Raw genomic sequence first — 16463 nt, forward strand, 5'->3', positions numbered from 1 at the left:
CTGTGTGCCTATCATAAATAAATAAAAAAAAAAAAATTAAAAAAAAAATATATATAGCAGGAACCAAAATGTTAACAATAGTTATCTCTTGGATGATAGAAATGATATATAAGTTAAAAAATTTTTTAAAGATTTATTTATGATAGACATAGAGAGAGAGAGAGAGAGAGAGAGGCAGAGACACAGGAGAAGGGAGAAGCAGGCTCCATGCCGGGAGCCCGACATGGGACTCAATCCTGGAGTCCACGGATGGCGCCCTGGGCCAAAGGCAGGCGCTAAACCGCTGAGCCACCCAGGGATCCCCCTATATATAAGTTTACTTCTTTCTTTATACATGGGCATATTTTACCTTAATGTTCAGAAAGGTAAAATTTTTATTACATATTGTTTTATGAAAAGATTTGTTTCCTCTTCATATTCCCTGTTCAAGCCAAAGATCTTGCAAAATCTCTATGAGATTGAGTTTTTTTTCCTTCCCACCACATCTCCCTGCAAATTGCAGAACACTTAGAGATTCTTGACTGAGAAGAAGATGAAGATGGGAAAGAAGTGATTTCTGCTGACTTCATCTTTGCCCTTCCCTTCTCTGCTAACCTACTGAGTCCACTGGTCACTGAGTAACCTCAGAAAACCAGAGTAAGCTTGGACCCAACCATCCCTGGTAATAGGATCAGTTCTAATTCCCAGTCAGAGCATACAGAAGAGAGATGGCTAGGAAAAGGCTAAGAAATGTTAAGCTAGTGCAGGGACTTCATGAAAACAAGAAAGTGTTTCTTCAAGTAGGTTAGATTTTGCTTTGAGGTCCTGATGATTTTTACATTTCTGAGTGGCATGGCTGACGCGTGTGTGTGTGTGTGTGTGTGTGTGTGTGTGTGTGATTCCTTTGTGAAGATTTGGGAGTTTTATCCCCGAAGGGAAAATGAAGTAGGGTTTACCTTTATCCCATAGGCTGTGCTGGCTGGTATTATTCTGAGCAACATCCTACCGTACCTTGAAATCATTTACAACCTACCCAGTCTGTGGAGGCAGAACCAATATGATTGTGTAAGTATAGATGCCCTTGCTGAGATAGGGGAAGACAGAAAGGAAAGTTGGAAAGAAGGAATGAGAACAAACAAAAGAGATCAGGGTAAAGATCACTAGCAATTCTTTGATAACTAGTACTCTTTTAAAAAAAAAAGAAAAGAAAAGAAAAAGGTAGTCAAGGTTGTTGGTGCATGGAGATACTGAGACCTCATCCCAGAGGAATGAAAAAATTAAATAAAAAGGAGTTAGGTGGCTAGAGTTAGATGCAAATCTACTAAAAAGGGTTTGTCATACATGACATAGTTGAGTGACTTTTATTCCAGTTAGTGTGAACATATTCCAGGATAGGAGGCACAAATCGTACTAAAAGAAGGCAGTATCTTGCCAGGCAGAATAACCAGTGGAGCACCCTTTCCCTCCAGAGTATATAACTGGGGACATAGAGGGGAAAGAGCAAAAAGATGAGGAACATAATATAATGAGAGGAGATGGACCCAGTAGAGGCAAAGAGACATGAAAGGGGATAGTTTTCGGATCCAGGTCCCTAAGGAGCTAAGAGAAGATGTGGTACAGTACACCAGTGCCACTTCTAGTCCCAGTAGGAGGGGTAGCATTTCCAACAGGATCAGATTGAAGGGGGGAAAGTTAATGCGGATACTAACAAGTAGCAGGTGAAGGGGTAAGTGAATATTTAAGCGAGTTTCAGCCTATCTGCTCTGTGAAGATGAGTCAGGTCACCTGCTGAGACTGAGGGAGAAGGTAATGGGGTAAGGGCCTGGAAAGGTTGCTAAAGGTTCACCATAAGCATGCTAGGCCTCAAAATAGCAACTACCCTTCATTGGGTGAGTGTTCTGGGTCGCTTTAGGATGAGTATTTTTAATCTTAACAGAGCCTATAAAGTAGATATTGTCATCCTTAATTTGCACTTGAGGTTTCAAGAGAGAATTGAAGAGAGAAATGACCAAGGATGCCTACAAGAATTGCTAGACAGACTTGGAACCCAATTATTTATGATGGTGTCAGTCCATATGGGCATAGAATTTGTAAATTCTAGGCATTGGGAGGGACGGCGAGGGGGAAGGTGAGCTGAGAGATAGAACTGGTGATTTTCTCAATTCTGCTTGTTGTCATGGTCTCCCCCTGCCTTTCTTCCTCTTTTTCCATAAGATCATTTGGTTGGTGACATTCACATCTGCCATTTTCCTGGGACTGGATGTTGGACTACTTGTTTCAATAGCTTTTGCCTTCTTCATCATCACTGTTCGGTCACACAGGTACTTTGTCTCAGGTAATAGGAGGTTGGCCACGGTGAGATAAGGCAACTATGACCTAAAAGCAAATACCTTTCCTTTCAGAACTAAGATTCTCCTCCTGGGTCAGATCCCTAACACTAACATTTATAGAAGCTTCAATGACTATCGGGAGGTAAGATTCCAAATAAGTCCATTCCTTTGCTCAGAGGATGAGCAGGCCCAGGCTCGCTGCTTAGTTTTTCTATAAAATCCCTTTGCTATTGTTTGGCTGCACTATAGATACACATCTGCAAAACCAGGGAAAATGAGGCAGGAAAGCAGAGGTGGGTGACTTAAGTAGGTTGATCCGTAGAGTACAGTAGCCAGTTAAGGATCATATCCTTTAGGGGGAGGGAGGCTAAGAAAAAGAAAAGAACAAATAGAGGGGGAAGAAGAAAGCAGGAAAAGCAGGGGGTGAAAATGAGAGCAAAGAACTTGCTAATTCTGGCCTTTTATAAGAAGGAATACAGATTCTCCTGGGATTCTAGAGATTTTTTTTTTTCTCACTCCATAAAAGAGCTGAGAAATTGCCCTTCCCTTTACATTTTGTCTTGCAGGTTACAAACCTTCCTGGGCTGAAAATCTTCCAGTGCTGCAACTCCATCACATTTGTCAATGTTGATCACCTAAAGCACAAGCTGTTGAAAGAGGTAATGGCTTCCTTCCCTGCCTCTCTCCACCTGCTCCCCTCCATGCTGCCCTGCCCCCCGCCCCCACCCTACCCCCCCGCCCAGGTGCCCCTCTCTCTTCCCACTCACCATCTGTGTGAGACCTCTCTTATATTTCTCAGGTCGAAATGGTAAGGGTGCCTCTTAAAGAAGAAGAAATGTTCCGCCTATTTAATCAAAGTGAAGAAGGCTCACAGGAAGAAAGAATTTGTCAGTGTTTCTGCAACTGTGACGAGCTAGAGCCACCACCCAGGGTTAGAGATGTCTTTTTCATTCTGCATAACTTTCTCCACATTTTATAAGGAAGTACACTAGTCATTTAAAAAGAAGAAGTGAAGAAAGAAAATCAAAACTCCCTTAGGGACTTTGACTCTTTAAGTGGGCTCTGAGTAATTGAAAGTCAAAGATTTCTACCCGAGATTTAGATCTTGACCCCCTTCTAAGTAGGTAGGAGGAGATGTTTGAGTCCCTACTCCATGGCCAATGACTCATCCTAGCACAAAGAGTACACTTTCCCTATTGAGATCGACAGTAATAGCCTAGTTATACCTATTTCCCTGACTTTTACATGCCTGGCTTTAGATTTCTGAAAATAAGTGACTTAAAGATTATTTTCTAGGAGTACTTGGTTGGTTCAGTTCAGTACTTTTGGTTCAGTTAGTTAAGCATCCCACTCTTGATTCCAGCTCAGGTCATGATCTCAGCATTGTGGGATCGAGCCCTGTGTCAAGCTCTAAGCTGGGTGTGGAGCCTGCTTGGGATTCTCTCCCTCTCTCTCTGCTCCTCACACCCCCCACCACCACCACCACCCCACCTCCCACCCCCCCCCCCCCCCCCCGCCAAAAAAAGATTGCTTCTAATTCCAACCAGGACAGCAGAGTCAAGGTGGCTGGGGTTCTTAAGGATGTGCCAGGGTCTCCTAATGTCTGCCTGTGACCAAAGAAATGATGATGGGAGTGGAGGGTAGATAAGCATAGATGTAAATTTTATACCATTTGAAGGGTATTTTAGGATGAATTACAAAGTGTTCATTATTTTCTAATTGGATTTGATCTAAATTAATTCCCTTCATCTAATAGTTATTTCTTTTCCACACAGCTCATTTCTAGCATTGGAGACTTTCACTCAGTCTATACCTATACCCTGGAGGAGCACTTCTATTTACACACACACACACACACACACACATTTATTCCCCCAACACAAAATCCTCCTGTCCCCCTTCTCATGCAGGCACTTGCAAACACCAAGCACCCACTCTCACTCCCATATATCCTAATGGAGCATACATTCTACTGAACTCCCTAAGAACACCAACTTCCCTGCCAAGAGGACAGAATTAACACTCTAACTTTTGTTTTGTATCCACACTGCACTGAGCATCATAGAAGGTGTTTACAGGACATCAGCAAAAACACTTTAGAGTAGAATAGGATCACCTAGTATTTTTTTTAGAGATTTTATTTATTTATTCATGAGAGACAGAGAGAGAGAGAGAGAGAGAGAGAGAAAGAGAGTGAGACAGACAGAGGGAGAAGCAGACTCCATGCTGGGACCCTGACATGGGACTTGATCCCGGGGCCTCCAGGATCAGGCCCTGGGTTGAAGGTGGCACTAAACCACTGAGCCACCCAGGCTGCCCCACTGAGCTTCTACTCTGCACCCAGAACTGAAAAAGGAAAACGAATTTTAATGATCTCTGTCCTCAGGTAGTTCTTTTTCCTTTTCTTTTTTTCTCTCTTTTTTATTGTGGTAAAAAACATATAACATAAAATTTAACATCTCAACTGTTTTTAAGTGTACAGTTCAGTAGTTAAATATATTCACATTTTTGTGCAACCATCACTCTGCAGATTTTCTTCATCTTGCAAAACTGGAGCTCTGTCCCCACTAAACAACAGCTCCCCATTTCCTTTTCATCCCTGACCCTGGCTACTACCATTCTCCCTTCTGTCTCTATGAATTTGCCTATTCCAGATCCCTCATTAAGTAGAATCCTATACTATTTATCTTTTTTGACTGGCTTACTTCGCTTAGCATAATGTCCTCAAGGTTCTTCCAGGTTGTTCTTTTTTAAAAATGTTTTTTTCGTGGAAATTTTGAAGATAAGCAAAAGTAGAGACAAGTATATTGAGTCTCTATATACCCACCATCTACTTCAAGATTTATCAACTCATGATCAATTTTTTTTTTATAACTCATGGTCAATTTTGTTTCATCTCTATGCCTACCCGTGTGTAGCCCCTCAAAATCACAGAATTATTTTGAAGCAATTCATAGAATTTTATTTTATTTTAAAGATTTTATTTTTAAGTTATCTCTACACCCAACATGGGGCTTGAACTCATAACCCTGAGATCAAGAGTCACATGCTCCATCAACTGAGCCAGTCAGGGGCACCAATTCATGGAATTTTAAATCAAACTAGGGAGATTCTGGGACTCCAGGATCATGCCCTGAGCCGAAGGCAGATGCGCTTAACTGCTGAGCCACCCAGGCATCCCTGAGCATTCACATCTTGCATGCCATTGTATTCCTGGCACTGGGTGCTGTCCTTATGCTATGGCAGGCACCCTAGGTCTATTAGGATGAAAGAAGCAAAAGGTAAAAACTGCCTTGCTCCAGTAATTTCTGTCTTCTTAAAGAAGTCTGATGAAGGATGGAGGGGTTGAGAAAGGGACCGGTGGAAGAAACACTTCAAACACCATATTAGGAGGTGCTGGAGACAAATTAGAACCCAGTGATGAGGGGAAAGAATAAGTCAAAGGTGATTTTAAGTCTGGCTCACAGGACAATGAAAACATCACTGGTACATGGAGGGAAGTTGGAATGAAGATGCTAGTGAATGTGGCTTCAGTCATGACCTCAAAGGGACAGTGAGTTATCCAAGCAACATCCAAGCACTAGTCCATGGGAGCTTTCCTGCAAGGGAGGAAGATGAATCCGTAGACAGAAATGGCATAGTTGCAAGTACCTGTAGCCCTCCTCTGAGCCTCCTCATGGTCCTCCCCTTACTTTTTTGTCCCAGATTGTCTACACGGACAGATTTGAAAGTAGACGGGACCATGACTCTTCCTCCATTAACCTGATCCGCTGCTCACGTTTTGAGAGCATGAACATGAGCCAGTCCATTTCCGATGACCAAGGACCATACACCATATCTTCAATGCCTCACAGAAATCACGGTCAAAACTACGAGGACATGGACAAAGCTTGGCTTTCTAATAACCCCTCTAGAAACAACTCGATGCCACTGCCTGGCACTGCTGAAAACCAGGAGAGGAGGAGATCATTCCTTCCCCACTCAGACAGCTCTCTACCCAGCATCCACACCATTATCCTGGATTTCTCCATGGTACATTTTGTGGATTCACGGGCTTCGGTGTCGTTAAGACAAGTAAGTACCGAGGAGGCTTTCACAAGGGCTCTGATGCCCTCCTACCTGTGCCCCCGCCTGCCCCGATCCTGATTGAGTCCTGTCAGCCACTAATCAGCTGCTGTGTGACTCTGGGGCCACCAGAAATTTGGCTACTAAAGACAGTTTAAGGTCAACCAGAGTGAAAAGGAAACAAACCACCCTGATTTATTGAACTGGGGTTAGTTCTCTAAGCATGGCAGATTATTTCTCAGAAACTCGAAAGCGGGACATTTTAATACCATGGAGGCAGCAATCTGTGCCACACACCCAGCAACTCCCAGTATATCCTAGGAGTTTGCTGCAGATCTTTTCAAGGAACAGGTCTGAATACTACAGAAAAAAACATGCCAAGAAACCTCCACTATGCAGCTGCTCTGAGGTAGACATTGCAAAATGCACTGAGAGGTGAGGACATGTGGTAAGATGACACTGCAAGCCTGGGGCTTCCTAGTCCAGGCCCTGTAGGATCTCCCCAGATCCCTCCTCACTGCCTGCATCTTTGGATAAAAAGGGCAGGGACAACTGTTCCTTTCATAGCTGTGTCCCTAAGGCCTGGCTTCTCTCCTACTCTCTGGTTTCTCAGTTTTAATTCCTCTCATTCTTACACAGTGTGGACAGACAGTTTAGATGCACAACTAACCATATTGGCTTTATTGTTAATGCCTTGTAACTACAATATCCACTTTTCAGCCAGCTTATCTCCCTTTACAGCTCTCTGTCTCACTCTTGTTCCTGTTGATGATGGCTCAGGTTTATTTTATTTTATTTTTTATTTTTTTTATTTATGATAGTCACAGAGAGAGAGAGAGAGAGGCAGACACACAGGCAGAGGGAGAAGCAGGCTCCATGTACCGGGAGCCGGACGTAGGATTCGATCCTGGGTCTCCAGGATCGCGCCCTGGGCCAAAGGCAGGCACCAAACCGCTGCGCCACCCAGGGATCCCTGGCTCAGGTTTAAATAGCCTGAACACTCACTCCCCAGATCTGGATGCATCCATCTTTTTTTTTTTTTTTTTTTTGAGATCTACTCTTTTGCTTGATTTTCCTTCTTTTATCCTCTGATCCTATCTTATCAAACCTTACTCCTAAAGAAATATGATTCTCTTTTAAGTGAGTCCAGCTCCTGTTTGGTCTGAGGCAACAGGAAACTTCTCATAGCAGAAAGAACTCTGCTTGGCAGTCTGTGGATGTGTGCACTGTCCTGGCTTTGCTACTGTTGGCCATCCATCTGACCCAAGATGGTTTTGTAAATTGTACTGGGTCTTCATTTCCTCATCTAAAAATTAAGAGGTTTGAAAGAGGTTAATGTTAAAGGCTCTTCAACCTACGACATCTTTTTTCTCTATCCCATTTTGAGATTCCATTATACTTGATTATGTCTTAATTTGGGGGCTTTTCCATCAGTTTGCACTGCTGGGCTGTGTTCTCTTCTCCCACTCTTGTACACTAGTTACCACTTTAGATTTCATTAAACTTACATTATCAAATGCCTGCTACATGCCAGACCGTGTTGGACACATTCATATACACTCTCTCATTTAATTCTCCCAATATCCTGAGAGGCAAGCCATATTTCATCTGAAGAGTTCTAGGCTCACAGCTAATAAGTGGCCTGTCCAGCATGGGAACTCAAAGCGTTCGGCTTTATACCACTCTTCTCTCTGCTCTGAAGTACACTAGTGCCATCCTGTCCTCTCCTCTCTCTTCCCTCTTCCCTGCCTTTTTTGCGGAGGCACCGTATGTTCTAGTCCTTGGCATAACCGATCTACACCTGGCCTACATTGATGACTTTCAGCTCCAGCCCCAACATGAAGGCAATGTAGACACTTTACTTGACAGCCTTTGGAAATTCATGGTATACTTTCTCACCTTAAAGATACAGGTTTCTTCATTCCTTCTATAATCATTCTTTACTGCCTTATAGGAGGAAATCATTATTTTTTGTTTACTTCATCATTGAAAATTTAAATTTGCCAAGAAAAATCCCAGAAGTCATTCTTTAAAAAAAAAAAAGATGTATTTATTTATTTGAAAGAGAGAGAGCAAGAGGGAGAAGCAGAGGCAGAGGGAGAGAAAGAATCTCAAGCAGACTCCCTGCTGAGCTTGGAGCCCAATGCAGGGCACAAGATCGAAACTGAGATCATGACCTGAGCTGAAATCAAGAGTCGGATACTTAACTGACTGAGCCCCCCAGATGCCCACCAGCAGTCATTCTTATGAGAGACAATCACTCAATTTAAGCTTCTCCCTAATTCATAGAATGTCAATCATGTTGTTTGTCATTTAGAGTATGTCCACAGTGTCTCTTTATGAAATGACTTTATGATTTACTGTATGATCAAGAATGGTTTTCTTGTTTCTTCTTGGTAGAGAAAGAAGTAGAGTCTGTTTTTGTGTGTCTTTTGATATTTTAACAGTGCTCAGGGTTGGAGTCCAATCAATACAAGAGTATTAAGGTTAATATGAACTTTAAGAGTTATTGCTCTAGAGCACATATATTGGCTGAAGTAAACTTGAAATCAGTATCTGATATTTAGTAACCTGATACTAATAAATACCTGATGTTTCACTAAAGTCAAATGCAATTTTGCAGAGCAGTTCTGCAATTTTGCAGAGCAGAGACTCAAATGAGTCTCAGGATTCCTGGATTCCATCCTCTACTATGTCATTTGACCTTCTCTGGGCCATGTTCTGTTTTGTTTTGTTTTTCCTCCTCTGTTCAGTGAACTCCAGAGAGAAGGAGGTCATATGCATACACTAAGCAATAATACCATGATATGGCTGTTCTTGAGGGCTACCCAGTGTGTTCCCATCACATCTGTACCTGTCTCTCTCTGAGTGCTATCTTCAGGAGCATTATCTCTTTACATGAACTGTTTCCCACCTGAGACCATGGGCAACACTCCATATCACTCCCCACCCTCCATGAGAACATCTGATTCTTTTTTGTATTCCCAGCACTTGAGATATTTCCTGGCATATGGAAATCCACTCATCAAAAGTTTATAGAGCTAAATTGGAATACAGAGGTACATATACTCCAGACAAGTAAATGACCAAAGGGGTATTAAAACTTAGATAATTAGAAGGATCTTTCCTAGTGAGTGTGAAGATCACTAATACTGGTTTACTCTCTCCTCACAGATGTGCAATGCTTTCCAAAATGCCAACATTTTGGTACTCATTTCAGGGTGTCATTGTGAGTATCCTTTACCCTATGAGAGTGCTGTTTGCACCCTGTGTGCTCTCCCCAGTTGTCTGACCCTGTGTATGTTCTGGGTTTGGTTTGTAGCTTCTGTGGTCAGGGCATTTGAGAGGAATGATTTCTTTGACGCTGGCATCACCAAGGCCCAGCTGTTCCTCACCCTCCACGACGCTGTGCTGTTTGCCTTGTCAAGGAAGTTTCCAGAGTCATCCGAGTTAAGCATGGACGAATCTGAGACAGTGATACAGGAAACCTTCTCAGAAACAGACAAGGTTGGATGATGTGAAGCATCATGGTGGGGGGTGAGCAGGGGGAGATATCTGATTAACTAGAGATGAGAATGTCCAGAAAAGGTTTTTGAGTATGTCTGTGCCAGACTTTGGGATGTTGGAGTGCTCCCTTAGCAGAGGGTAAATAGCAGTAGAACTGAGTCCCATGTTCCCCATACTGTCATGGTATCTGGACCCCATTCAGGACCCTTTCCCAACTGAAGAGAGTGTTACCCAACCCAGCAGAGGTCTCAAGGATCCTTTTACAGCAAGCTTGGTTGGCGCCAGTGCCATCCCAATTACTGAATATTTTAAATATCTCCCCTAGCTATACCTTTAGAATCCATCCCTACACCACCCTTGGCATGAATAATAGAACTGATGAACTAGCAGAGGTAAAGACTTGCCAATCTAACACTCTGTCTCTTATCTCCATCGGGAGTAATATAAGATTTACTCAACCTGACCAAAGCCAGAACTTTCAACCATTTATTAACACTAAATAAAGACTTTGGGCCTACTTCAGTGTCTTTTTTTTTTAAGATTTTATTTATTTATTCATGAGAGACACAGAGACAGAGAGAGAGGCAGAGACACAGGCAGAGGGAGAAGCAGGCTCCATCCGTGCAGGGAGCCTGATGTGGGACTTGATTCTGGGTCTCCAGGATCACGCCCTGGGCTGAAGGTGGCACCAAACCACTGAGCCACCTGGGCTGCCCTATTTCAATGTTTTTAAATCAGTGTCTAGGGGATCCCTGGGTGACTCGGTGGTTTAGCGCCTGCCTTTGGCCCAGGGCACAATCCTGGAGTCCCAGGATTGAGTCCCGTGTTGGGTTCCCAGCATAGCATGGAGCCTGCTTCTCTCTCTCTCTATCATGAATAAATAAAATCTTTAAAAAAAAAAATCAGTGTCTATAAAGGTTAAAGATATCCCCTTGTTTTATCACAAAGCAAAGGAAATTAAAATACAGATGGACACCAAATATTATCTAATGACTAGAAAATGTTTCTATTAAACCCCTGACACTTTGACTTAATTCATTTTAATAATGTTTGAATTTTCTATGACAAGAGAAGTATTACCAGAGTAATAAGTCTTTCTGAACACTTTAAAAAGTAAAAGCTATCCAAGCTTGTAAAACATGGCCTTTTTCTTTCTTGTTCTTTTAAGTAAACTCTATGCCAATGTGGGATTTAAACTCACAACCTTAATATCAAGAGTCACATCCTCCACAGAGTGTGTCAGCCAGGCACCCCCACTTTCTTTTTCTTTTTAAAGTAATGGATTTCCCTGGTTTACTGAGAATTCTCACAGGTTATGTGCCTCTTTTTATCCAGAACTTTTTCCTGAATGGACATATTCTTTCTATTTTGCTCTATACTCCACTCCTCTCTGTAAGATCATAGAAACACAAAACCTTTCAGTTGGATGAATCCTCAGTTTCTCAGGTTCATCCCTACCTAGAGCAATAATTCTCTTAACAACTTTTCTGACCAGAGGTCCTCCTGCTTATGCTTGGTGATTTCCTGTCGTTCTCAAACTTTAGTACGCATCAGAATCACCAAAATATGCTTTTAAAACAGACTACTGGGCCCCTCTGTGCCCCATATCTCCTGAATTTCTGATTCAGTAGGGTTGGAGTAGGGCCTGAGAATTTGCATGGCTAGCAAGTACTGAGTAATGCTGATACTACTGCTGTAGAACCCACACTTTGAGAACTACTATCTTAGAGATTCAATGTCCATCTTTCACTATCAAAGTCTAACATGCCTGGTAATCTTTGGGTGTGTGCCAGACATTGTATTTAGAAAATGTTTATAAAAATAATTTGAAGCCCAGGATGATATTTTTCTTCTGGAAAAAAATTTATTGTTTTGTCAAGTACCTAGAGGCACTAGGAATCCAAAAATAACTGACCTGATTTTATGACTTGAGGTGTTCTAGGCCATCCAGATGACCCACAGTCCAGCCACAGTCTGTGGGAAGGCATGCCACAGGCTCCCCCTTGGCAGGCCCTGGAATGCAATTTTGGCAACCCTTAAGGTCTAAAAGCTGTCAAAAGCACTGTTCTGCATATATGTGTCACTTCAAGATCATCAAATACCTTCACAAAAGTGGTCCCAAATGCCAGACTCACCTCTATAGATTTTCACCTTTTCCAAATCTTGGCCTGGTAGATCTTCATGATCTTGTTAGCTTTATAGTGTGTTCAAGCAGAAGTCTTAAAATATTTTACCCAGCTCTTGTGGCTGTACTCAGTAGGAGGTCTGAATTATGTAGTCTGCCTTTACTATAAGTGGAATTTTCTCTATTTTATTTATAATGATGATATACTTGGCAGATTTGCTTTACATATTACATTGTCTTTCCTATATTAGCCTTTTCTTATTTTCCATTTGCCTTTTGTTTAGAATGTCATTCTCAGGAAGTAAATTAATCATTTATATTTTCTTCTAGATTTTTATGTTTTTAAGTGTTTATATATTATACTCTTTAGTTAGAATGTATTTCAGTATATGGTGTTAAAGAGTAATCTTTATTTTTCATCTGTACAGCTAACCATTCTGAGCTAACTCATTTATTTTTTTTTTTAAGATTTTATTTATTTGGGATCCCTGGGTGGCGCAGCGGTTTGGCGCCTGCCTTTGGCCCAGGGCGCGATCCTGGAGACCCAGGATCGAATCCCACGTCGGGCTCCTGGTGCGTGGAGCCTGCTTCTCCCTCTGCCTGTGTCTCTGCCTCTCTCTCTCTCTCTGTGACTATCATAAAAAAAAAAAAAAAAAAAAAAAAGATTTTATTTATTTATTCATGAGAGACAGAGAGAGAGGCAGAGACACAGGCAGAGGGAGAGGCACGCCCCATGCAGGGAGCCCGATATGGGACTCAATCCTGGGACTCCAGGATCAGGCCTTGGGCTGAAGGCAGGCACTAAACTGCTGAGCCACCCAGGGATCATCCTCTTCCAAACTTTTAAATCTTTTGTCAGGACCCCACCTCCCCCAAAAAAGAATCCCATTGGAATTCTCATTAGAGCTGCATTAAAAATATAAAATAATTTGACAATCGATATCCTTACAATATTTGTTCTTCCTATATGGGAACATGGGCTGTCTTTACATTTATTTAGTCTGTTTAAATGTTGCATTCATAGTAAGGTTTTGTGGTTTTATTTATATAGACAAATCCTAAATACTTCATACTTTGTTTTATACTTTTATTGCTTTTTAAGATGAACATTCTTTTTCATTATATTTTCTACCTGGCAATTGCTAGCCCATAGGAAACCTATTGATGTGTATTATTTGGCCAACTTTGTGAGTCCTTTTATTAGATCTAAGAGGTTTCATTGTTAATTCTCTTGTGTTTTCTAACTAGAAAACTATTTTCTAGAAATAATATAAATACCTTATTTTCCAGTTGTCAAAATTCTTATTTCAGTATCATATATTATGGCATTAGCTAGATCTCCCAGAACAATTTCAGTTATTGTGCGCTGTCTTGTCTTACTCCCGAATTTCATGAGAAAAACTTCTTGTGTATCTCTATTAAGGATAATGGTTAACAGTTGGGTTAAGATAGACATTATATTTACTCTGTTTTTAAAAAGTACTTTTCTGGTTTACTAACATTCTTATTAGGACTTATATTAAGACTGGATATTGAATATGTCAAAAAACTTTTCTGGCATTTAAGCTAGGGGACTGAAGAGAGGAAAAAGTTCTACTTTGGATGTATTAAATTCAAGATGCCTGTTAAACATCCAAGTGGAGATGTCAGAATGAAAATGGGTATATGTGCGAGCAGATAAGGGGAAGGATTATAGCCAAAAAAATCACTGGCACATAGATGATGATGAAAATTATGAGACTAAATAAAATTGCCTATGGAAGGAGTATAGGTGCAGAAGAGAAGTTCCCAGAATTGAGGCCTGGGTCTTGCCAACATTTAGAAGTCCAAAAGAAGTAGAGGAGACAACAAATAGACCAGAAAGAAGCAACCAGAAAGGAAGGAGGGAAAGCAAAAGAATGTCGTATGGTGGAAGAGAAAAACTTGTTTCAGGAGAGGTGAAAGTTGTGAATTCTGTGGAATGCTGCTGTAAAGCTGATTCACCAAGCTTTACTGTGGGGCTTGCTATGGGGGGCATCTGCTATGTGGTGCATCTGCTATGTGACATACTCAATGTCTGGTACTGGGGATATCTAAAGGCAGGCACTACCTCAAGGAGCTTAAGACTAATAGGGGAAATAAGTGTGTAAATAAATGAGGTAATATATTGTTGGCACTATGATAGAGGTGTGAGTGAGGTATAGTTGGAACACAAAGGAAGCTATGATCCTGGTTGGTCATCTTTGATCTGAATTTGGAATATGAATAAGTGTATATGGACAAGATGGAGAAGGACAAGCCAGGGACAGGGAGCAGCATGAGCAAAGGTAAGCAAAGTCTGACATCTTTGGTTAACTTTAAGGCTGGAGCAAAGGGTGGGGACTACAGATGTGGATAAAGCTAAAGAAGATGGCAACAGGCTAGGTCACAAAGGGCTTTCTGTGTCCTACCAAAATTACACTGGGGGTTGGGAAGACAAGTAAGATCAAGAAGACAGGTTGTTTCAGGATGCTGCCAAGACCACTGCAGTTTTAATGATTGACCATAAAATCCAGGCTAGCTAGAAAAGCCAAAGAAATCACAAGTTATGGATTGATAGAGCCTGAGGAATAGTGAGTAAACAAGGAACAGGAGGGTACAAAGATGAAAAGCAGATATAAGCCAGAAATAGTTTCAACTTTACCAGGAACATATGATTTCTTATATCTTAAGTCCTATTGTATTCTGAGAGTCCTTGACTGTTCAAAAGTTAAATTTAATTGGAAATTTTAACCCATCTAATTGTGTGTATTTTAGAATGAAGAGTCAAAACATAAAATGAGCAGCGGTCTTCTAGAAGTCTCCAAAAACATAAATCCAGATTACACCATGATGCAGAGACCAATAACAGAGGAGGACTTGGAGCTAGACCTGGAGCTGGAGCCCACACTGGAGTCAGAACAAGAAACTGGGCTAGATCTAGAGCTAGACCTGGATCATGAGATGGAGCCTGAGTCAGAGCTAGAGCTAGAGCCTGAACCAGAGCTAGGGCCTAGATTGGAGATGGAGCCTGAGTCTGAGTCCATGCCCAGACCAAGGGCTCAGACTTTTCCTCGGCAGCAGTACTGGCCTCTGTATCAGTCTATGCCTCCTGGCTCCCCAAGTCAGGCTCGGCCTAGGACACAGTCATTGGAGAGGAGGCATCAGGGTCTGAATTCATATTCACCCAAGGGCAATAACACTTAGGAAATGAACTGGGAATAAGGAGTAAGATTCCCTTGGCAAATCCTCCTTCCCTTCCCAATGGCTTCACTTGGTCAGAAGACCTAGACTAGTTACATACTAGCAATCCTTGTTTTGGGACTCCTCTACCTGCTGGGTTCAGCACTGGGATCTTACTCCCAGATCACAACGCTAAATACTAAGAATTATCTCTGAATTCCCTACCTAGGCTTACCTTATTTCACCTTCAGCAGATATTCTAGTGAAAGATTTTCTTCTTTGCACTCCCCATACTTCTGAGGATATTGTCCAACCATCTCTAACTTACTCCTCTCATCTCTGTTTCCCTTTCTCCAAAGAGATGAGGTTCAAATAAAATATATAACTCTTGTTATATTTGGACCCCTCCTGCATCTTTTCCCTTCTCTGTATTCTGTATTCCTAAGGAAATGTTGGGTGGGAGAAATTCCAGAAGTGGGTGGACATGGTGAAGAAGAGATGAGCAAGAAAAGGAAAACCCAGATAGCATTTGTATTTTATATGCAAGGTATCTTCACTGTGCTGATGGTAGAAATAGGGGAAAAAAGTAGGTTAAGCTAGACCAGCCTATGAGGCTTGTAGTAAAAGGAATTGTTAGGCTGAAAACACTTTTGCCATCACTCCAAGGTCAGGATCTTACCCTACCACTGTTTCAGAAGACCAGTCAGCTGTACCAATTGATGAGAATGTTAGCTCTATACAGCTCTCTTTGGTATTCATATTCACATTCACCACTGCTGCTTTCTTACAAGTTTTTAACATGCAAGCAGTCTAGAATCTTTATTCTTAGTGGACCAAACTTAATGTCTGTGACAGACATAACCTCTTAGAAACTGAAAAAGTCCGTCATTACTAGTTTGGTCCAAATCCATAGAAAAAAAATCCCACTTTCCTATTTAAAAATTCTAGTATTAAGCTGTAAGCAAAAGAGAAATATGAGCCCCTGGGCAAAGATACATGTAATCCTGAATTTTATTTTCCACTCAATAAACAAGATTCCTAAAAATAAATAAATAAATAAATACGATTCCTCTTGTTTGGGTACTAAATTTCTCTCATATGTTGGTGAAATTCTTGTTAAAATATAGGTGTCTCGGGCAGCCCCGGTGGCGCAGCGGTTTGGCGCCGCCTGCAGCCTGGGGTGTGATCCTGGAGACCCGGGATCGAGTCCCACATCGGGCTCCCTGTGTGGAGCCTGCTTCTCCCTCTGCCTGTGTCTCTGCCTCTCTCTCTCTGTG

At 41.7% G+C, this 16463-nt stretch overlaps 1 protein-coding gene across 7 annotated transcripts in view; it reads left to right on the forward strand.

The window, feature by feature from the left end:
• The window catches only part of SLC26A8 (solute carrier family 26 member 8), an 84636-nt gene extending 68384 nt beyond the window's left edge, over positions 1-16252 (forward strand). For 6 of the 7 annotated variants that reach the window (XM_072833280.1, XM_072833281.1, XM_072833277.1 and 3 more), the window contains 9 exons: positions 949-1044; positions 2194-2300; positions 2382-2451; positions 2876-2968; positions 3109-3240; positions 6015-6383; positions 9549-9603; positions 9697-9881; positions 14782-16252. In XM_072833280.1, the coding sequence (XP_072689381.1) occupies positions 949-1044; positions 2194-2300; positions 2382-2451; positions 2876-2968; positions 3109-3240; positions 6015-6383; positions 9549-9603; positions 9697-9881; positions 14782-15210 (1536 nt within the window). In that variant the 3' untranslated portion in view covers positions 15211-16252. The remainder of the gene's footprint in view (positions 1-948; positions 1045-2193; positions 2301-2381; positions 2452-2875; positions 2969-3108; positions 3241-6014; positions 6384-9548; positions 9604-9696; positions 9882-14781) is intronic. The other variant, XM_072833283.1, reaches the window with a different exon arrangement.
• The last annotated feature ends 211 nt before the right edge of the window (positions 16253-16463 follow it).

This window comes from Canis lupus, chromosome 7, assembly GCF_048164855.1.
Source record: "Canis lupus baileyi chromosome 7, mCanLup2.hap1, whole genome shotgun sequence".
NCBI classification, from domain to species: Eukaryota; Metazoa; Chordata; class Mammalia; order Carnivora; family Canidae; genus Canis; species Canis lupus.